This window comes from Pogoniulus pusillus, chromosome 2 (genome assembly GCF_015220805.1).
Source record: "Pogoniulus pusillus isolate bPogPus1 chromosome 2, bPogPus1.pri, whole genome shotgun sequence".
Classification (NCBI taxonomy): Eukaryota; Metazoa; Chordata; class Aves; order Piciformes; family Lybiidae; genus Pogoniulus; species Pogoniulus pusillus.
In genome coordinates, this window is record NC_087265.1 from 49,907,541 (window position 1) to 49,930,394 (window position 22,854).

The 22,854-nt window shown below is 47.0% G+C and overlaps 1 protein-coding gene and 1 long non-coding RNA gene across 3 annotated transcripts in view; one reads left to right on the forward strand and one right to left on the reverse strand.

Annotated features, from left to right (window-relative positions):
- Positions 1-2,922, reverse strand: part of SMARCAL1 (SWI/SNF related, matrix associated, actin dependent regulator of chromatin, subfamily a like 1) — a 36,502-nt gene extending 33,580 nt beyond the window's left edge. For both annotated transcript variants that reach the window (XM_064165580.1, XM_064165578.1), the window contains exons 1-3: positions 2,873-2,922; positions 1,129-2,086; positions 408-458 (exon numbers count right to left, since the gene is read on the reverse strand). In XM_064165580.1, the coding sequence (XP_064021650.1) occupies positions 408-458; positions 1,129-1,996 (919 nt within the window). In that variant the 5' untranslated portion in view covers positions 1,997-2,086; positions 2,873-2,922. The remainder of the gene's footprint in view (positions 1-407; positions 459-1,128; positions 2,087-2,872) is intronic.
- LOC135187152 (uncharacterized) lies at positions 2,918-7,201 on the forward strand. The gene is made up of 3 exons (XR_010307213.1): positions 2,918-3,268; positions 3,702-3,811; positions 6,605-7,201. It is a non-coding gene; the product is annotated as an uncharacterized LOC135187152 (long non-coding RNA).
- The last annotated feature ends 15,653 nt before the right edge of the window (positions 7,202-22,854 follow it).

Here is a 22,854-nt window from a genome sequence, read left to right on the forward strand (position 1 = left end):
CCAAATTATAAAAAAAAGTTTACACAAGAAAATGCATGATCAGATGCAGAAATTAAACATCAGCCAGTGGAACACACTCTGTTCCCAGCTCAGATTTATGTGAATTACCTGCAGAGCAGATATTTTTCCTATGATCAGGCTTGTTGGTTGCTGAAAATTTCAGCAACAGCAGAAGAAAGTTAAACCAATGCTTGGCATTTAGATCACATGAAAAATGAAGTTATTTATAATTAGCTAATTAATTCAAAGTGTTATGAGCTAGTTACAAAAAAGATGGGTGTAATGTCTGAGTAGCACTATTTTTATTGCTGTAGTCAATAACAAAGCTAAGTAATAATCATGGAAAGCAGGGGAAGGGGGGTAAAAATTTGGATTCTATTTCATCATCCAACAATCCATTTACTTACTGAAACAGCTGTAGTCTTCCAGGCTGAAATTCCATTTTTTCAGAGCAGGATCTGAAACAGGGCAGAATATGAACCATTTGAGGTAGAAACAAGTGCTGTTGTGAAACGCTCATACAAGGTAGAAGAGAATTCAATCTACTCATGCAAACCGACATGCATCCAAAAAATAACATGCCCAAGTTCACAGTTACGTTGACACCAAAAAAAACACAGAGCACATGAACACTACAAGAAGAATAATGCAGCAGCCATTCATAGAGAGCAGCAACTCGTGGAGGGGAAAGAAAAGTAGAACATCACAAATAAAGGCAGAGAGAAAAGATCAGAAACAAGCTGAAAGACAGAGACTCCACTGCTCTCAGTAACTCAGTTAACAGAATCAGCTCATCAATTCTGAACTACAGCTGAAGTGACACATTTTACCACACCAATTTATGAATAACTTCTCTTCCTTCATGCCCCAAAGACACTGACAGCTGCCATCACTAAACTTCTCAAATCACTGTTCATAAAGCAGGGCTTATGATTCCTTGGCTAAATCCAAGTTCATGCTCTTCATGACCAGAATTTCTTTCCAATTTCAGCTGTCTTTACTTTTCCAATCCCTTATTAATACCACATATTCTGCTCCAGCAATAGCTGCACTTCTAAGAGCAGTTGCAGTAGATGCTGAAACTTTGATCAAACATAAAAGAGATATGAGCAAACAATTAATTCTTACCATAGTTTTTGCTTGGTATCGTCTTAAACACAGCAAGGAGTTCAGCATTATACCCTACTTCAACCTGGAATCGGTCTTCTCCATACTTCACACATTTTCCTTTTGTAACACTACTCGCTTGCTTGCAAGAGGCAGCTTCAAAGGCAGAGCCTGAACCAGCATTGCTTAGCAGCTTCTGCATCCTACCACTGGCCTGAGAGGCACCACCTCCCCCCTCACTTTCATTTGGCCTGCTTGTATTTATCAGCGTTTTCAAATTGCTTGGGGTAGTGCTGCTTGGTGGCAAAACATATTTTATAGCAGATTTGTTCTGACTTTGCAAATCTTTACTACCATCGGGGTGCCCGTTATCAATTAATCTAGGATAAGATGGCTGTGTAGGGTTTTGCACAGCCGGGTAGCATCTGGGCTGCTGGAATGTAGCAAGATTAATTAAAGCTTGTCCATGTTCCTGACCACCATCATCCAAGTAGTGTTTATGGGAATAGCTCAGAGAATTTGAGATGTTTGTAGGGAACTGCTTAACGCCACTTGCTTGTTCCGAGACCTCTGAACAATTCTGCTGCTGCTCTCCACGTGAGCCAGCCATCTGCTGGTTTGCAGTGCAATGATTATGATCCTTCTGAAGATAGCTCTTCTGCTCCACCAGACTGTTTGGATTCTGTTGATGCTGTCTAATGAACTGGACATGATCGTTTTCTTCCTTCAAGTTTCCCCGCCTGCCTGAACTCTCTTCCTTCACCTGAAGTCCACCAATCCCCGCCTGCCCACCTCTCTGAGCTGCTACCCTTTCTGCTCTCCTAGCCAAAGCCTTCTGTCGGTTCTCCTCGATTCTTTTCTTTTGTTCCTCTGTAAGGCCTGAAGACATCTTCAGCAATTCAACTCATAAATCCGAATCAAAACCGCATTGAGAATTAATCACAGGGGCACCTGCTGCTTTCCAGGAATAGAGGCTAATCTGAAAAATAAACACCCACAAAACATCAGAACAAAACAAACAGCAAAAAGAGACAAGAGGTTTAAATTCTGTTACCCCTCTAAATTCCTATCATATTAATAACTCACTACTATTAGTGTCTGGGTATTACTGTAACTGATCCTACACAAAAACTGGTAGTGCAGCAAAGCTGTCAGACCACTGCTGGGCCATTATCAGCAAGCATATGCTGACAGCTACTGCTGGGGCCTTGCACGCCACTCCCACACAGATCAAACATACCAGAAAGGAGACTTCTATTCTGCCACAGTTTTCAGTACTCCTCTCTGCAAATCCCGCCAGAACTTAGGAAATCGTCGTCTCGCCTTTCCTGATCACCCTCCAGTTCCTCTCACGGGATGCTGCGGATGCATGCTGAAGCGCGACAGGCAGCGCCAGCGCCTGCCCTGCGGACGGTGCACTCTCGGGCCAAGGCCCTTCTGAGAACGCAGGGAGCTGGCACTCAGCGCATCTCCCCGACGCTGGCCTCCACCCACCTGCTCCCTGCCTCAGGGGCTGCCGGCCTCACCCAGCACTCACACCTAGTTCCCTCATCACCCTGCAAGAGGTGAGGCACATCTCTTGTGCTGCTCCTCTCTCACGCAGCAGGCTCCCCAGTCCCAAACTCCACTGAGGTCCTGGTCCCCACCTCGCAGGCTGCGTCTTTCCCACCGCCCTCAAGGGCCACCCGCCGCCTCACAGAGGCCCAGCACCACCGCACGGCACTGGGCCCCAGGGCCTACACCGCAAGCCGCGGCCCCTCCTCACCGCTCGGCGCCTTCGCTACAGTCCGCCCGGGCTCAGCCGCAGCCCGCCCGGGCTCAGCCGCAGCCCAGCTGCCTCTGTCCCCCGCCCAGGCCCGCACACCCACCGGCTGGCGGAAACCAGGGCCGGCGCCCCGAGGCGCCGAGCCGCGCAGACTACAAATCCCAGCAGAGCCGGGCCGAGCGCCCGGCCGCGCCGAGCGGCGCCGGGAGGCTGTGGCGGCACGCCGGGAAATGGAGTCCGTACCGCGGCGCCATCTCAGCCGCGCTCCCCGCTGCGCGGACGCGCGTAGCACCCGCGGGGTGAAGGCTGCCCGCTTGGGGCAGGCGGCCTGATGGAGCTCAGCTGCCTGAAGAGGTCCCTGCTCACTGCAGGAGGGTCACTACATCACCCTTAAAGGTCTCCTCACTTTTTAATCCTTTACTTTTATCCCCTTAGAGGGAATAAAAATGCCGAGACAGGGCACAAGAAAGGATGAAAGCACTGCTGTAAAGCAGTGAGGAGGGACGTTAGGAGCAGTGGCTGGCAGCGGTGTAAAACTGCTGCCTTTGAGGAGGGCTGGAGGTGAAGGCATGTCCCTGAGGAGTGGAAGGTGGTGAATAGTTGAGCTATTTACAAGAAGGGCCCAAAAGAGGAGGCAGGAGGCGCAGGACCAACAGTTCCAGCCCAGTCCCTGAGAAAGTAGTAGAATGAGTCCTCTTAGAAACTCTCACAAACCAAATTAAGCAGCTGACTGGGAAAAGCCAGCATGGGTTTACTAAAGGCAAACAATCCAAGACTAACCCGATAACCTTCTATGGCAAAAGTAACTTCTTTTCCCTTCTCTATGCAGGAAGAGCAGTGGCTATTTACCTGCACTTCAGCAAAGCCATTTGCCCCTGTTGTCCACAGCCTCGTTCTGGACAAGCTGGCCAGATACAGACCGGAGTGGTAGTCCATGAGGTGAGCAGGAAATCGCCTCACAGGCCACATGCAGAAGGCCACGATCAATGCATTTTGTTCAGGCTGGCAGCCTGTAACAGTTGGAGTCCCTCAGGGATCGATACTGGGCCTCATGCTGCTCAGCAAGTTATGCTGGAATAGGTTTTATCTTAATATAAGAAAGGAATTTTTCACATTGAAGATAATCAATCACTGAGCACCCCCCCACGGACACGGTGGGGTCCCGATTTCCAGGCATGGTATTAGATGACCACACCTGGGCCCCCTTTCCTACAACACATTATACCAGACCATCTTTTGAGGTGCCTTCCAGCCTGGGCTGTTCTGTGATTCTGTAAAACACTTTAAGTTAGTTACTCATATTTCCATTGAAGTTCTGAATAAAAAGGTCTCCCAAGGTTTTAATTATGCATGGGGCTTGATTATAATCAAGCTATCCTTCCCGGGCAGCTGTGATCCCACCTGTGTGACCAGAATGGCATCTGGGGACAAGGCAGGGAAAAGATCTTGAGGAGCACCATAACTTCTCATCTCTGACTTTCCACTGCTCTGTCCCGGGGCCAGTCTGGAGCCACAATCCTTATTCCAGATGTCATTTTCTCACAGCTGATAGACCCTTTGGCTGGGGACACTGAAGCCAGTTAGCTATTTCACAGTTTATTCGTTATTCTCTCTGCTGGTTAATTAGCAAAGGTTATCCTTAAATTGCTTCCTGATTAAGCAGCAGTGACTGTCATTAGTCAGGAGCTTGTCAGCCCGAGAAAAACAAGGCAAGCAGCAAGAAGAAGGTGCGACTGGCACAACCCCGGGAGTGCTGCTGCTCCCCTGGGAATTGCTCACGCAGACATGAGCACACCACCTGCATGCAGGCTCTCACAAACGTGCTGCTTTTAAGAAATCCCACAGGGCTGAGTTGAGATTCAGGTTCAGGATTTCATCCCAGCTTCCCTTAAGAAGAAGAGTAAAGGTTAAACCTTTTTACAGATTCCAGGTCCCCTCATTGCAGAGTAGATTTGCTAGGAGAGGGTGCTCAACCCCAGGTTCTCTGTTCAGATCCTGTGCTATTGCCCTTTCTTTCCCTGCAAGCCAGCAAACTCTAGCTGGCTACAAAGCAGAGAAAGACAGATCTTTTTTTCCCTTCTTGTCACACTTTTAACTGCCCAGGATCCCCAGTGTCACATATGGGAGAGACAGAACATGCAGAGCATAACCCTGCAATTGTTTCCAACCACCTTCTGCCCAGCAGCAGTTATCCAGTTCCAAGTTCCTGGTGATGGCTCCTTATGCTTTGAGAGATGAGGGGGAAAAGCACACAACCTGGGAAGAGTGGAGAAAAGCCCATATTGGAGACTAGCACCAATTCATGAAAATGATGATTGCAGAGCATTGTTTGCAGGAAGCTTTTGGGTTGCACGGTCAGGCAGACACACAGACAGACGTAGAAGCATTTGCTCCATATGGCACAACTTCAGCAAGGCACAAGGAACAGCCCAGCCATGCAGAGAACAGACCTACAAAATGAGAGGCCATTTGTGAGCAGTTTGCTGGTAGCACTTCAGGTGTCCTTTCAGTCAGAACATGCGTCCAGCAGTGGCTTGGACACTCACCCTCCACATACTAGGTCAGGAGCAGAGATGCAGTATGAAATCCTGGGAGGACCAGAAGAGTTAGCACACCCCAGCTCTGCTGCAAACGAAATGGTTCACCCATTTCTGTGTAAGGAAATGGGGTTCTCAATGCTGTTCTTACTAGAATCTTGCCATCCCGCTCTAAACATCCCCTCATGGCCTGAGCTGGCTGGTCCTGACTGCTGGCTCCCAAATGAGGATGGAACTGTCTGTGTTGTACATCTTGCACGACCAGCAGCTAATTTCTAAAGTGCGAGTGATCCAAAACCCCAAAGCTATTTTGGAATCTCGTGGGTTGTCCTCGAGGTCTTTTAAGTGACTTTTAAGAGGGTGTACTGCTGTCATGTTGGATGTATTCACCACACTTTGCCATCTTGTCAACACACTTCAGTGTTTCTCCACATGGACAAAGCCGGCCACCTTTTTTCCTGAATGCGTGTCCAGCCAAAACTCTCTGCTGGGGCTGAGCTGCGTGCAGCACTGCTCTGTGTAACAAAGCCATCCAGCAGACAACTGGACATCAGCCCAGGCTAAGAGCCCTCAGATGCCCTTGCTTGTTGGAGGGTTTTGATAGCCAGCACTGAGCTCAGAGACAGCACTACAAGTGCTCGAATGTGCCAGGTTTTGACCAGCTGTGGCAAACTTGTAGTCGCGCCTTCTGAAATCATTAAATCCCATGCTTATCAGCCTCATATGTTGCTTCTGTCGTGGTAGGCCTGATAGGCCAAAATAGGCTTATGCATGTGCTGGCTTGCCCAGACATGTTTTTCTGCTCTCCCTCCTTCTGCTGTGAGGGGAGGCAATCATGGGAAAGAGGACAAAGAACCTGGAGCCACTGAGTCTAGAGACTTTGGCCTGCCCAGATGTGTTTTACTCCTTGCTTTGTAAACAAGGTACACACGCTTAGCTTGTGCCTGCCTTGTGCTTTTCCCAAATTTGGGCAAGGCAAGCCTATGATTTCACCTAATATGGTCAAGCTTGGCTAACTGCCATTCTGACTGGCTATTCTGTGTCCAAAGGCCCATTAGTCTCAGGCTGCATTGGTAAAAAGAGATACACAGGTAAATGCAACGTGCTCTGCCATTGTATTTATGCCTGTTGCCTGCTGCTGCCATTGCTACTGCCTTAGTGCATCCTGGACTGCCTGGAAAACTGCCTGCCTCAGGTTTACCAGGAGGAGGTTCTAAATGCCTCCACACGGTCTGCCTGTATAGCCAGTGTGACATTGTGCTAAGACTGCACATCACAGGACATCCTGTCTACACCTGAAAGTCTCCTGCCAAGAGAAGAAGTCCTGGAGATACACAGATCATCCAGAGGACCAAGTCAGAGATTGGCTGCATCCTTTCCCCAGCACTGTGAAACCTGGGAAGAATCAGAAGCCTCTGCAGCTGACAAGACAGTAACAGAATTCCCTGAAAGCATTTGGGTACTGTCTAAAGCTGTAGCCAGCCCCATGAGTTGTGAGATAATTTTGTGAGTAAATACTTAAAGTCTCTTGTAATTCACCATTGCCTTCTGCCATAAGCAGGAATTTGCTCCTTGAGTCCATCTAGTGGGCAAGCAGTGTATTGACCACAGGAGCCTTCTTTCCACTTCAGTGAAGGTTTATATTTCTTGCTAGTTATTTCTAGATCTGGTTATTGCTCTGTATGTTTCCATGACCGTGTGAAGAACTCATTATTATTCAAATTAGTAGTGGGGGTGGCAAGAGTTCTGAAGATCAAAACTAATAAACAATATTAATTCTGGAAAAATCTAATCTTGCATTAATGAATTGAGTAATTCATTACACCTTCCCAGATAAAACCAGCCAAGTGGCTGGACTGAGGGCATGCAGGTTATATCTCCAGAGAATGTCTCATGGGCAGAAGAGTCAAAAATAGGCCACTGGACTGGCAGAGCCTCTTTTGGTTGGAGAAACCCTTTTTTGTGGGCTAGGGTCTGGCCTGTGGGTTGCTAGGGTCTGACTTGAATAATTCACAGCACCTGTCCTCTGTGACCTGCAGGGTCATGTTTCCTTTGCTGTAGTCTAGGGTCCTCAGTGAAGTCTGAGCTTCCTAATGGGGAAACAGAGCCCTGAAGACCAGGGGCTGCCTCGGTTTAGAGGGATGCTGACCCTGTATCCCTCCTCATACCATTTTTCCGTGGACTTCTTTTCTTAGACAGCTATAAATTCTCTCTATTTTCTCTCTAGCATTAAGGCATCTCTAGGACCATGGCTATCTGGTCTCATTTGATAGCCCAGATACTACCATAAATTGACTCTGAATCAACCTGACCCTTTCCCCAAGCTTTTTTGTAGTACCAGATAAAAAAAAATTGGAATTTGCTGAATCCAGCTGCCTTTGAAACTGATGAAAGAGAACCTGCAGAGGCTTTCCTGTGAGCTTTTCTAGTTTGAGAAGATTGCTCCCCTCCTCTGGCTGCCAGCTCAGTGAAGACCACTTCTTTCTCCCTGTTCATTGGCTCCCTGGTTCAAGAAAAATCAGTCATCCTCCACTCTTGAAGCAGTCTCTTTTATCTACACAGCTTGTCCTTTCCTGGCACGCTGAAGCCTTCCTGCTCTTGTTTATAGTACAACCTCTCCAACAGATTGCAGGGTCTCTTTTCTGCCTTCTGTCCTTTCTGGCTGGATTCCTCTCCACAGCTTCAGTCCAGAGCGATGGTCTGCACAGCACATGGCCTCCACTTCACTGCCAGACTGCTGCCACGCTCACAGGGCTGCTGCAAAGCTGAGCTGACTCTTCATCTTTCAGGGTGAGGGGAACAATCCAGCAGCCCAGGTGTGGGGGGACAGGCATTGGTACGCAGAACAAAGATTTGAAAGTAAAAAAAGCCCCACACGTGCTACACTGAGATGTAGTGTTTCCAGAACTTCCTATTTGACAGCATTTAATGCAACTGTAATCCAGCTGGGATGAGGGCACTAGCAATGCAGACTTTATAATGTCTTGTATTACACTTCCAATCAGGGCAGAGCACAACCCTCTGTTCCACACAACTCAAATTCGTGTCCTGTTGCTGAACAGGACTTTGTCTTGGTGAAATATGGTTGAACTGGCAGAAGGGCCCAAAGCTAAGAAGAGAATTTAACTGCATTCCTTAGGAGATCAGGTTAAACTAACAAAAGTCCCTGTGTGGTGCTTAGTTGCTAGCAGGGGTTAAACCACAACACATTCCCAGTTCTATTCTGGAACTTAAATTATTGGCCTGGTTTTCAAGCTCAGAACAAGCAGCTAATCCTATGGTTTTGGTATTGATGTAAAGCCAACTTTTGAGATCCTGTTTGCTTAAGCTAGCCACAGTTCTCTGTCTTTTCCAGCTGCATAACAGACCCCGAGATACAGAGAGATACTTTAAGCATCAGAGGTCACTGATGTTAAATAATTAACCATCAATGTAATGGTCTTTGCATATGAGCAGCATCTCTCCTTGAAGGATCTCAAAGCATACTGCAGAGCAAGAGGACTGATGGAGCAACTCTGTACAGCTGATTACCATCCTCTGCTGCGACTTAGACAGGAGCAGCGTAAGACCACTGCTTTAATTAGGAATGTGGTCTCAGCACAGGACTCTATTCTGCCACAGTCTTGTCTTAACCAGTGATGAGGAAAATTGCTGTCATTCTTAGAAACCTCAGTGACTGCAGCAGATGGAAAGTGAGCCAGAATGTGGCCTTGGCAAACTGCACACTTAAGCATGTGCCTAACTTGAAGTGTGTGCTTAAGCTTGTTAAGCCTCCTCCTGCCAACAGGGATGATTTTCCTTTATGTCGGGAGTCTCATCTGCTACAGAAGTAGTGAGTATCGAGATGATTTCTTTATTATGTTTTGTGTAGCAGCCTGATCTAGAAAAGCCTTGCTGTCAGCTGCAGTATTTTGCTACCAGCTTGTCTCAGTGACTTCCACTGGGCTCCTTGGGATAACAGTTATTCCACGACAGGGAGTGCTCCCTTGAAGTGCCAGGGCAGGGAACTTACAAGACACTGCTGCGGTCTGCCTGAGCAGTGCTCTGTGTCTCTCAGAAATAACAAGGGTCAGGGGCAGTGGGAATGCAGGTGCCTTTATTTAGGGCAGGGACTTCCCCGTTTTGATCACAGTAAAAGTCATGATAGCCAGCTCCTAAGAGACAGCTACAAAGGTTCCAGTTAAAAGAATGTGTCTACAGAAAACAGATGCTCATCAAGTTAAATAAGGAATTTAATTAGCCTGCATTTTATCTTGTTTTCAGCAATATGATGACAAATCACATCTTAATAAAATAACATTAGGGAGCAACGTAATTCCAGTGCTTCAGGAAATGAGAAGCACTGTAAGTTACAGGCCTGCTCCCAGCAAAGTCATTCTCATTCAGAAATCTGACATGACGTTCAGATGGATAATGTTTTAGCAAAGTGGTCTCTGGCATTTAGCAAGATTTACAGCTGATTTCAGCTTTAAAAGGTTTAATATGGGGGGAGGGAGGGGAGAAGGAAGTGACATGAATAGCTCAGTGGACTGGGAGTGCCATTAGTAGTGTTTTATTCCTGTGGTGACATGGGTGTGCAGGGTTCTTGACAGGTGAATAAGAAGAGTTGTGCGCTGCCCAGTTGGGCTACAGCTGAACATAGACATTACACTTTGTACTACAAGGGGTGGGTTTAGTGTTCATCATCTAGCTGAATATGTACAAATTCAGTTACAAAGTCACAGCTGATCTGAGAAGTCGGTTTTGTATAACATCGTAAAGACAGGTCCTGCCTCACCCTGCGAGAGATTCAGGAAGGACCCACAGAAGGTTTGCTTGTGGCATGGTTTAAGGGCTGCGAAAGTTTGCCTAAACTCAGTTTTAACTTGTGGGGTGGGAGTAACTAGTATCGTTTGAAATGTTCCTGTCCAGTAAAAAGATCTACAAAACATGAGAGTTAGAGCAATACAAGACTGTGAGATTTCATAGAACCACAGCCTACACCCAGCTGGAAGAGACCTCGAAGGTCATCCAGTCCAACCCTCAAGCCAGCACTGAAGGGTCAATGCTAAACCATGTCCCTAAATGCCAGGTCCACATAGCTCTTGAGCACCTCAAGGGATGCAGCTTCATTATACAAACAAGGTTGTCCACTCAATCCTGTCTTTTATCTGTTCTAAGGAGCAGACCGATTGATGGTTTAGATTATAGATCATGGAATTATCACATAGCTGTCCACCCTAAAATGCACAGTTTGATCTGGGGTGATATCTCAAGGCAGTATATTCCACTTGCTGATCATACATTGTAACAACAGCTGCTGCTGGTGCTTTGTTTGACATTCTCCAGATTGATGATTTAATGTATTCATCTGAAGTTGTACCTCTGTTGCTGAGGACAGAAGTGCTTCACAAGTCTTCCATGAATTGGGAGTCTTCTGTCAGTAACTTCTTGGCCTGCATTTAGTTCAGGTTGATGAGGGCTAAAGACTGTTGCTCTCTGACAGCTGTTCAGTGGTGTATGTGAAATGAGGTTATGATTCTTGATCCAGGTCCTAGAAAACAGATGTCTATGCTACAAAACTGTCCTTTGCTATTTAGATTCTCACTAACACCATCTAGAGCAGTGGTGATGCTCATTTCTATGACATAGCCTTGGATCAAAAGACAGTGCAGAAGTATGGGCTGGGAGTGGGTCTCCTCCCTTATCAGGCAACAATGCCTTTTAAAATTACCTTGCAGGAGGCAGATTTAAAGCTGTGTGCAGAAGAGTGAGGTTTTTCTCTTCCTTCTGTTGGTGGAAAAAAAATTAAATGTATTGACCTGGAAAATCCAAGCTCAGAAGCAGCAGCTGGGCTTTCAGCAAGTCCCTTGTTTCTTTCTCTGTTGTCCATCTGGATTCACTGTAACACAGTGAAATCAAACATTGCCTCTAAGATCAGGTAAAACTAGGAAATGGGCACCATTTCCTTACAGTTTTCCAGGATGAGTGGTGCTGCCCCATGCTCTGAGAACACCGCACGCTGGGTGTGAAGGGCTCAGGACTGTAAGTGGTGGTGGGGATGACTTTTCTCACTTGCAGAGCTGTTTGCAGAACTGGGTCCTGATCCCTTCTGGAGCGAACTGTGAAGCAATGCACAAACCAGTTCAAGATGCTGAGTGTGACTGCATCACGGCAGACTATCATGCTGAACAGAACTTGGGGCTAAAAGCAGTGACATGCCTGGCTAGCTATGTCTAATACATCATATGTTTGTAAAGTGACAACTGAGTCCTGAGGGCAGAGACTAACCCCTATGTGCCCTGCAAATACTTTCCAGTCCACAGACAAGTTAAAGACCAGGTCTCAAAAATCATTTGATGCAGTGCTCGAACTTCATCTCCCAACAGCAGAACAGGTAGGTCTCTCTGAATTTGCACATGCTGTCAAGTTTTATTCATGGTCATGACACCTTGCAGTATTAATGTTCCCCCATGGATGCAACCAATTTGGTTGTTGTTATTGATTTTTTTTTTTTTTATAGATTTTCCAGACATTAAGTAATTACTTAATTGGTGCACAGTGATATATGAAACAAAGTGTATTCCTATAGGGCAGACATACTTCAGACAGACACCAAACTATTTGCAAGCAGAGTTAAACCCAACATTTTCAGTTGCCCCTGCTTCATCCCCAGTTTCAGCAAAAAAGCTGATATATTGCCAGGTACTGATCCCACTCCCTGGGATTTGTCCAGGTTGAGAATTTATTAGTCTCTGTTCCAGGGATGGAGGGGAGAGAGAGCACACAGCTTGTATGAATCAGATTAAAGTATTGACAACTCCTGAGCAAAGCTCACTATGTGGAAACACCACTTCTCTGAAAAAGTGCCTTTTGAATGTGTGCTGTTTAGCAAATACCTGCTGGGTCAGGAGGTCTTGAGGCTCAGGTTTTAGAATAGAAAACAGAATTGTTGGGGAAAATTAAATACTCTAGATAGAGATTATCTAAATTATTTAGTAGGAGAGAGACTTAGCAGCCATAGGACTTTGTTTTGCTTGGTTGATGTATCTTGGATCAGAGCAGATACAAACTAAGTTTAAAAATCAGGGTGGTGACCTGGGCCGAGTGAACAAAGAACTCTACTGTGTGCTGTGATTAACCTTGGCTAGCACGTTCACGAGGAAGAGCATGGTTAAATCTGGAAGAACAAACTCTGGTCTCTCCTCTCAGTGTGGTTGCTGGACGTCAGCACCACAAGATGTTAAGTGTGTGTGTGTGGGTTGGAGGCAGTGTGGGATGACCAGAGGAGGGACAGATAGTCGAGTAGTAGGAAGGAAAGGGAAGAGCTGTGCCTGCAACCAGCATCCTGTCACCTTTCCCCATACTTCTTTCATACACACAAAGGCAGTTGAGCATTGGTAGATGGGGAAGGAAGACAGATAAATAAAAATGTCAGTAGGATGGATTGGTTTGCACTTGGCCTCTACTCATCTCACTGCAGATGTCTGCTGGTATGTAAAGATCACGCAACCCACAGGCTTAGCACTGACCTGGAAAATTTGTATTACTGAACATAAAAATGAATGAAAAAGAAAGATGCAGAAAGAGGGTGGTCAGGGAAGAGAATGAAAGGAGATTCATTATTTTCCTGTGTGCATCAGGATTTAGATGGGACAGCACTTCTGCAGAAGGACATCTTGCCAGTGCCACCACAAGAGCAGCTCTGCCTCAGAGGAAAGAGGCTGGATGGCAGATCTCCCTTGTTTTGCCCACTCTGCCTTTTGCCTGGGTGACCACTACTCCAGACATGGGCTTTACTGTATGTCAGCAGTATAGAATCATAGAATCATAGAATCAACCAGGCTGGAAGATACCTCCAAGATAGTCCAACCTATCACCCAGCCCTATCCAGTCAACTACACCATGGCACTAAGTGCCTCATCCAGGCTTTTCTTGAACATGTCCAGGGACGGTGCCTCCACCACCTCCCTGGGCAGCCCATTCCAATGCCAATCACTCTCTCTGGGAAGAACTTCCTAACATCCAGCCTATACTTCCCCTGGCACAACTTGAGACTCTGTCCCCTTGTTCTATTGCTGGTTGCCTGGGAGAAGAGATCTACCCCCACCTGGCTACAACCTCCCTTCAGGTAGTTGTAGAGAGCAATGAGGTCACCCCTGAGCCTCCTCTTCTCCAGGCTAAACACCCCCAGCTCCCTCAGCCTCTCCTCATAGGGTTTATGTTCCAGGCTCCTCATCAGCTTTGTCGCCCTTCTCTGGACACCTTCCAGCACCTCAACATCTCTCTTGAATTGAGGGGCCCAGAACTGGACACAGTACTCAAGGTGTGGCCTGACCAGTGCTGAGTACAGGGGAAGAATAACCTCCCTTGTCCTACTGGCCACACTGTTCCTGAGACAGCCCAGGATGCCATTGGCTCTCTTGGCCATCTGGGCACACTGCTGGCTCATCTCCAGCCTACTGTCTATCAGTACCCCCAGGTCCCTTTCCTCTTGGCTGCTTTCCAGCCACTCAGTCCCCAGCCTGTAGTGCTGCTTGGGGTTATTGTGGCCAAAATGCAGAACCCTGCACTTGGCCTTGTTAAATGTCATCCCATTGGCCTCTGCCCACCTATCCAGCCTGGCCAGGTCCCTCTGCAGGGCTCTCCTACCTTCCAACAGATCAACACCTCCTCCTAGCTTGCTGTCCTCTGCAAACTTACTGATGCTGGACTCAATCCCCTCGTCCAGATCATCAATAAAGATATTGAACAGGACTGGGCCCAGCACTGATCCTTGGGGAACACCAGTAGATTCTCATTGTCATAATGTACGTAAGCACAGTCATTCCTGCAGTCCTGCCAGCTCCTGATCTTCCCCTGAGAAATCAGATGACCCGGGTCTCTTCCCAGAGTTACATGGGTGCCACAGTAACATGCCCTGCAGGTGGCAAAAGCTGGTCTGGCACTGCGCTAAGCCAGCCTCACCCCATCTACCTTCTGCACAGAGGCAGAGACCTGCAACGTGGCCACTGTGCAGGAGTAGAGTGGTGGTTGGGACCAGGGGAAACAAAGGCAACCAGCTCCTCCAGTGGGGCCATGGCAAATTTGAATGCCCATCCCTACTCCTCCAGGGGTAGATGGAGAGAAGCTGGGGCACCATGCTGCCAGCTCTCCTGGCCTCCATACCTGGCACGGAGTCCTTACTGAGGACCACAGGCAGATTCAGGTGTTGGGTGAGCTTCAAATTTTGCTTGTGTCATGCATAGAAGCCTTCATTTTTTTTAGAACACATTGGAAGCCTTTTTCCTAAGGCACTCTCTATACTCCAGGGCATCCTTTCCTCCTTCTCATTGCTAGTTTCTACACAAACGCAGGATCTTTGGTGCTTAGTCACTCTACCATTCCTGCTCTTTATTGCTTCCAACGGGCATCATTCTCTGTTTGGGAGACCTTTGTGAGTTGCTGTGGAGGAGCTGTGGGCTGTTGTCATCCCGCTTCCTGGGGGCAATAAACAGCAGCAGTCAAACTTCATGGAACAAAGATTGTGTGATTATTCAGTCATAAAGAGAGGGAAGAAAAACAGATACATATTGTGTGTGTGCTTATTTGCACATCACACGAGGATGTGCAAGTTGCTCTCAGAAGAGAGTCTCTCTAAGAGATAAAACAGGTCCCATGTAGTGCTTCACTGCTAACTTGAATGAGGGAATTCTCCTGCCTGTGCCTTAGTTTCCCTATGAAAATCAAAGGGCTTGTAGCTCTCCTTACCTAGCTGAAGTGCTTTCAGGGCCAGGGGTTTACTCGACCTTTGAGAGCAGATCAGAAAGGCAATGATGTGGTTTTGGGGGTGACACAGAGAGGGAAGAGTTTCCTGGGATTAACATCTTTTCTTCTTCATCAATGAGATCAAGTCTTTGTCTGGGAGGAAAATCCAGAGAAACCACATTAGTCTTAAGTTGGAAAGGCCAGGTATTAGCCCCAGTCTGTCACCACAGTCACCTGCATTTGACCTGAGGGTTAAAAAGCCAGTACCAGAGAGAACTCAAGTCCATTAGGAAGGAACTGCCCCTTTAAAAGCAGAGAAGTGCTGTGTGCATGCATATACTGCCCCAGAAGCAAGTGCTTTTGAGGGTTTCCTTTTAAGGGCTGTGAGACCGAATACTTTAGTGGGACCAGGCCATTAACAGCTGCATTACCGCGAGGACCAGAGGCGATTTACAGCTCAACAGCATTGAGGGTGCAGCCTCCGGGGAAGCGCTGGTGCTCAGCTTCTTCGTGGAGGTGTTCAGCACCTCTCAGTATCCATCCCCCCAAATCCTCCCACCCCCCTAAAGTGTAATTGCAAAGACCTTTAGCTACATAAACTTTTAAATCAAGTAATTCTCTTGGCAAGAAAATGTATATGGCTTTGAAATCTCCCTTTAATTGGCATAAAGTCTGTGAGGAAGCAATAGATCTAGGCCATGCTTGGACGTAACACTCTCACTTCACGAGCTCCTGAGGCCCCGGGGATGTGTTCCTTTCAAATGCTGTCTGGGCCACGTGCCAGTCCAAGACCTCCCTTTCAGAACCAGACTTCCATTCTGATGTGCTATTGGAAGACTCTCTTTAGAAGTGCAATGGTCAAAAATCAGCTCCTCTTTCCACTAGTGCAGATCCATTAATATTTCCTACTCACTGCTCTTCCGCTTCTCTCTGCTTTCATTGCTGGCAGCACTCCATCTCCAACAGCCCTGCCTTTAAATCTACAGTTATCCTCTTATCTCTGTCTTACCTCTTCCTGGTGGAGCCCTCAGTTCTTTCATCAGCAGACACTGCACTTGTCCTTTGTGTAAAGGTGCAGGAAGAAGTCAACAAGAACTGTGACAGCTGCCAGTGAAGTCTTTGTGCACTCATTAAGCAACAGTTGTGAGCTTTCTTGTATTTCTGATGTGCATTGGAGCATATTCAGGGCAAGAGAGGGAGGCAACATGGGATCTTAACAAGCTGAAGGTTAGCCTGATGTTTCCAGGAAGATCTGGAAAACTGCTGACTGCTCCTGCTGTGAAAGTGATGTGGAGCTGGTGTGTGTGATGGGTGCTTCTTCATCACAGGTAGAAACTGGGATACCTTCCTACAGTGTTCTTCACTATGTGTCTTTCTCTGATCTCCAATGTCCCCTCCCTTCTCAAGACCCACTACATGCAATGAGGGTCACTTGCAGAATCATGGAATCACAGAAACATAGAATGCACTGGTTTGGAAGAGACCTCTAGAGGTCATCTAGTCCAAATCCCTTCAAGTAAGCAGGGACATCACCAACTAGCTCAGGTTGCTCAGAGCCATGTCCCTGTCCTCCATGTGCCATATCAGAGCTTCTAGCATCTATTCCATAATCTCCCCATGCACAGAGTTGAGGCTGACAGGTCAGTAGTTCCCAGGGTCCTCCTTTCTACCCTTTCTTTAAATGGCTGCAATGTTTCCCTTCTTCCAGTCTCCAGGGACTTCATCTGACTGCCAAGAGTTTTCAGATATCATGACAGTGGCTTGGCAACTGCATCAGCCAATTCCCTCAGGACACTGGGATCATCTCATCAGGTCACATGGACTTATGCATGTTCAGGTTCCTCAGGTGGTCATAAACCTTGTCTTCTCTTAGAGTGAGAGGTACTGGACCCCTGGTCCCTGTCTTGTGGTCCTTCAACTCAGGAGGTGTGAGGAGAGAAGTTGCCAGTGAAGATCAAGGAAAAAAAAATGTTGACGACCTCCTCTTTCTCCTCATCTGTTGCTACTAACTCACTATTTTTGCTCTTCAAGGGGGCACACTTTGTGTAAATCTGCTCTTCTCTTTGCCATACCTGTAGAAGCCCTTCTCGTTGTTCTTTGCATCCCTTGCCAAGTTCAGCTGCGCCGTGCATTGGCCTTCCTGACCTCATCCCTACACAACCAGGCAGCATTCCTATACTCTTTTGAGATGCCTGTCCTTGCTTGAACCACCTGTGCAGTTCCTTCTTACCTTGTGCAGTTCCTTCTTACCTTTTAGTCTGACCAGCAGTTCTTGACTCATCCATGCTGATCTCTTCTGTTATGTGTCTGATTTTCTATATCTGCAGATTGAGAGCTCTTATGCTCTGTGGAAAGTATCCTTAAAGATCTGCCAGCTATGTTTTGCTCCCTTGTCCCTGAAGACCATTGCCCAGGGGGTCCTTTTGACTAACTCCCTGAAGAGCTGGAGGTATGCTTTTCTGACATTCAGGCCCTGGCAATGCTCCTTGTCTGACATGTATGCCTTAGGAACTGAACTCCACCAGCATGTGATCACTGCAGGTCAGGCTGTCTCCAGTCTTGACATTGCTGCTAAGCTCAGCTGTGTTGGTGACCATCAAATCCAGCACTGCATCTCTTTGGGCAGGGCTGTCTATTTTCTGCCCTAAGAAGTTATCATGGAGGCACTCCAGGAGGCTCTTGGGTTGCCTGCCGCTTGTCATGTTACTTTTCCAGCAGATGTCAGGAGGGCTGAAATCCCCCAGCAGGACAAGAGAAAATTTAGGATGAAATGTTATTTTAGTGACATGCCACAGTCCTAGAACTAGCCTCACTTGTCTGACATGGGTCTTAGAGACAGAACAACTTAGTTAAGCAACATGTAGGAGAAACATAAAATGGTCTTCTCTTTCTATCAGGACTTTGGTCTCTGCCAACATGAAAACTCATCTGCAACTGTCAAAACTAAGATGATTATCTGACTTGTAAGTGACTTTCACTGTGTGCATTGTGTTTATTCAGGGTGTGTATGATTGCCTGATGATCTGGAAACAAGCTGCTGTAACCAGGGAAGTTATCTGGGCAGCCTAAGGTGTTAAACCCTGAGACAGGAATTTGTAAGAATTTAGGGAAACAGTCTTGAATGTTCAAGATGTTTATTATACTGAAAAGGAGTTGTAGGTCAAGAAGGATCTCAGCTCAGCAGAGAATTCACAGGATTCATCTTCCGGGCATCCTGGTATGGTGTCACCACACATCACTTCCCATACAGTGTTGCACAGGTCTAATCATGAGTCCTGGTAGCTAAGGAAATGCCTGATGACATGCTAGATCCTCTCAGCTCACCTTCACTTTGAGAGCACAGTGTATCTCTGAGAGCCATCCCCTCACGGGCTTGTTTTTCTCTCTAAATGCCACGTCAGACAAGTGAGAGCTACTCCTAGGACTGTTGCCTGTCACTAAAATAACATACATCCCAGAGTGCAATTAGAGATCTGAAACAAATGTGACTTGACTCTGGAGAGCAGTGGAGATACCTAAGGGACCTGTGGTTATCTTTTAATGTCTAAATTCCAAGTCCTTTTAAGTCTGGGATTTCATGACAATTACTACACTCCTGGAAAGTTAGAACCACTCAGCATTTGGCTAAATGCCTTCTGAAGATACCCTGAGGTGCACCATCTATTGCAGCTGCTCTGTTCCAGTCTCAGTTCTGACTAGTTACCCAAGGGGAAAAGGAATTCCTTTTGTAGGAGTTAGTGTAGGACTTGTTAGCAGGAAGGCTCTATGTTTGGGGTTGTCTAGTCCTAAAGAGAGGTGCTGCAGCTTTGCACGTTGGAATTTGAAATCCAGATCCTAAAGGAGGAAAGGTGGGGGCTGTCCTTGTCAGCAGTCGGATCATCTCTCTCACGTACTCCTGCACATTTACTGGCCTCAAGACCACTAGCAGAGAAAGGTCAATAAAACAAAGAGCTGGATTGCTTCCTAAACCCAGCTGTACATCTTTGCTTGGGCTCTCTTTGTGGGACGTGCCTGATTTTTCAGAAGAGTAATTCCTTCTCCTCCTTAGCAGACAGCAAATTGCCATGGAAGTAGAAGAATTTGCACTGTATCAACTCAGAGGGAGACCACGATCCTTGTAGGAAAACAGTGAGTGGAAGTTCAGTCCCTGCTTGGGAAGAAAGCAGTAAGACTCCCTGTGTGCAGAATATCATGCTTTCTGCTGCAGCCTAAGGCAGCAGATATGCACAGCGCTCCAGAAATATTTCTTATCTCCTTTGAGAAGATCATTCCAAGCAATACATGGATTACTTTTGGATTCTCAGAGGATGGATAGCCCCCACCTGCTGAGCCTGGCTTCCCAGCAGCAGCATCCGTTGGTTCAGCACATTTGCAACTGACCAGGAAAGAAGACCAAAGTAAAGGTGACAGAGCTCCCTCCAACCTCTGAGTGTGTCTGCCCACAAGCTTTGTCAACTGCGTTATGGTAATTACATCACTTGAAATTTATTTAATATCTCCATCTGGGAAAAAGAACCAGGAAGTCTGGCTGTGACAAGCAATCAAAGGGTACTCAGCTGATGAACAGCTCCCCATCACTGAGAGATCAGTAGGAACCTTCAATGAATTGGATTTAAGTAATGGTTTGCCAGAGGGATGTGGCCCACGTCATGGCAATCAAAGCTCTTCTGCACCATTAAAAAGCTGTAAGTGGAGCAGGAGGCAAAGCAAAGCTATTGACAGAGTAGGTGGGCATGAAAATGGGTTTAGGTAACTGTTTACTTCCTGAGAGATGGAAAACACAAAGGGATGTTTCACTGGCAGCTTTCTGGCTCTCTGATCCTGCCTGTCCACATCAGCATTTGTATTGTCTGTCTCTCATATAATCGTGCACAATGACCGATGCTGTGTTCCAGCTGTTCAGCTGCAGTCCATGCAGAGCTGTGCTGCTGCACTTGCCCTCTCATCATCTCAGCCATTTTTTACAACTCTGACCTAATAATATTAAACTACAAAACAGAAACAACACCTCCCCCCAACAAAACAAAACCCCAAACAAATAATCCCCCAAAACCACCTGCTGTCCCAAACCCCAGACTTCTGATATTTTCTATCAGACTGCCGAAGATCAGGTATTGCTGCAGCGCAGCCACCTATCTCCTTCCTCCCCCTGCTTTGTACTGAGCTTGTACAGAGACGGTGAAGAGGAGTCATGTAAACACCAATACTTCCTTAGCCCTTGTCAGGGTGGTAGCTAAGGGCCAATGGGCCCACACTGTGCTCTGGAAAACCAGACTTGGAGTAACTGTCATGAGACAGACCTGCAGCCTAACGCCTGAATCCATCCTGATGCAAGATCTGTAACAAACAGGCACACAGCTCTGCACTGAGATCCCTGGCACCTCTTCTAGTTTCCCAGTCAGTAGCTCACATATAACCAGTCAAGAGGAATCAGTTCTCCACTCTCAGATGATGGATCCATGTTTTTTCCTTGCTCTTTCTGTACCTTTGGAGTGCAGGGGTAGTGTGTGCCACAGCTGATACCTGCCATATGTTTCCTCTATATGCTTACTTCATGACAATTCATGGTCTCAAGACAAACAGCATCACAAGTTTCACAGAGAACCCTTCTGCAGAAGGCTAAAGTGTTGCCCATCATTTGCTGCACAATGGAGCAAAAGTAGGATAGCTGCATTGACTTCCTGGTGGCTCCTTGCTCTTACGGGGATCTCACCAAAGTGTTTTGAGCCTTCTTTCAGTGCAAGAATTTTAAACGAGGCACTTTGATCCATACCAAGAGACCTAGATGCAGCATCCAAATGTGAAAACGTTGGCCCCTCTCCCATTTGACAAAAGAGGAATAATTGTACCTACTTACCTCTTGGAAGCATATGGAACAGCTCTGATTTATTATTTCTTTTAGTTATTTTGTCACATTTATCAGCCATTCAACAATCTGGGTGCACAGCCCATACCTTAAAACCCAGAGTATAACACAAAGATCTCCTCTACCCTGCCCATATCCTTCCTGTAAAACCAGGCATGAGCAGGAGTGAAGAATCAAAGATGCTTTACACAAGCAACGGATGACAAAAATATATTTTTCTCCCAATTCTGGTATTGATGGAACCATTCTAAAAATATTGGCTACATCAAGACAAGAAGATGAGGGCAATAAAAATCAGGGCAGGTGGAAAGCTGTCCTAGAGCCTGGGCACAGAGACTCAGCCTCTAGCCATCCTGTCTCATGCTCAGGAAGTCTCTAAAATGCTCTTTCCATTATTATGTCTCTAATAACTCCATTAGACACATGAAATTCTGAGAAGCCTTACACAGGTTGTAAAGAGCCACATGGCAAATCTGCCCAGCTTTTCTGAGAAATGGCAGGCTGCAGAGATGAACGGTTTAGGTTTAGACACGTCCCAACATGTCATTTATTTGAGGGAAATTAATTTTATCTGCAGATTTCATTTTTCTGTAGTGAATAATCACTTTTACTCCCTTTTTAATTAGGTAGCAAGACACATTCCTCTGCTGATCCTGGCACAGTGGCTAACGCATGCCATGTCTCGTTCTATGGGAGACAATTTCAAATCGCTAAGGCCAAACACAGTTTGGAGTGACATTAGATTGCCTATCAGCCATAACTCTGGAGTCACTGCCAATGAAGACCCCAGGCACAAGGTCAGCTAGACAACCCAGTCTGGCCACTGGTGTATGCTATATCCTACTGAAGCAGTTTGAGGAAATTCTGTGGACAAACCAAAATAATCAGCCTGAAATTTCAGTGGAGCTGACATGAAATCAGATCCAGGCCCAGCGCTATGCCACCACAAGGTGCATCCTATCTGGCAAGTGCCATCTGGTCCCTGATCTGAGACATTACACTGATATTAGCCAGATTGCATAGACTGGAAGCCTTTGGATCTGTATTACTAATACTTCTGGTCTGTAACAAACCTAGCACCTTTGTCAGCTGCAAGGACAAGGGCCCAATGGAGAGATAATTTTCCCCTTGTATTTGGAGGCTGAGTGGGGCAGCATAGACACAGAGAGCAGAGCAACGTGGAGAAAGCCACTTCTGCTGATGTGTGCAGAAAAAGGCTAATGGACTCCAACAGCTGCTACTTAAAATTGTCAGATAGGTTGGAGAGTAGGAACTATCAACTTTGGCTGCCCTTGGTTATTTTCAGCAAGTCTCTAATCAAGCATTAGTGTTCAGTCATATTTTCCCTTCACTGGGCTACATGGCACGGTACTTCTACTGAAATATATGCTAATGAAACAAAACAAACCTATCAGCGAGCAAACGATTGATTATCATAGCTATTAAAGCATGAAATCCTCTGCAACTAATTAATCTGCTAGGGGGAAAGTTTTCGGCTTCCTGCTGGGAACCTGTGAAGGAGGCACCATTGCCCCAGTAACCACCGAGCACTCGATCGCTGCCACCTGCCCCAGGAAGTTCCCCTATGCCATCGGTCCCCGCGACGGGCGGCGGCAGGTGCGAGTCGGCCCCAGAACACACTGGAGCGCAGAAGTCTCGCGTTCGGCAGCTTGCGGAGCCTCGCTGCTGCCTTCCGGCTGCTGCGAGGCGGCGGGGCCCGCTCGACAGGGCCGGCGGTGGGGCTCCCGGGGGTGGCGGAGGGCGGCTGGCGGGGGCACGCAGCGCAGCGTGGAACAGCGCGGAGCCGCCGCGCCCCGCCTGCCGGAGCTGTCCGCCGCTCCTGGTGCTGAAGC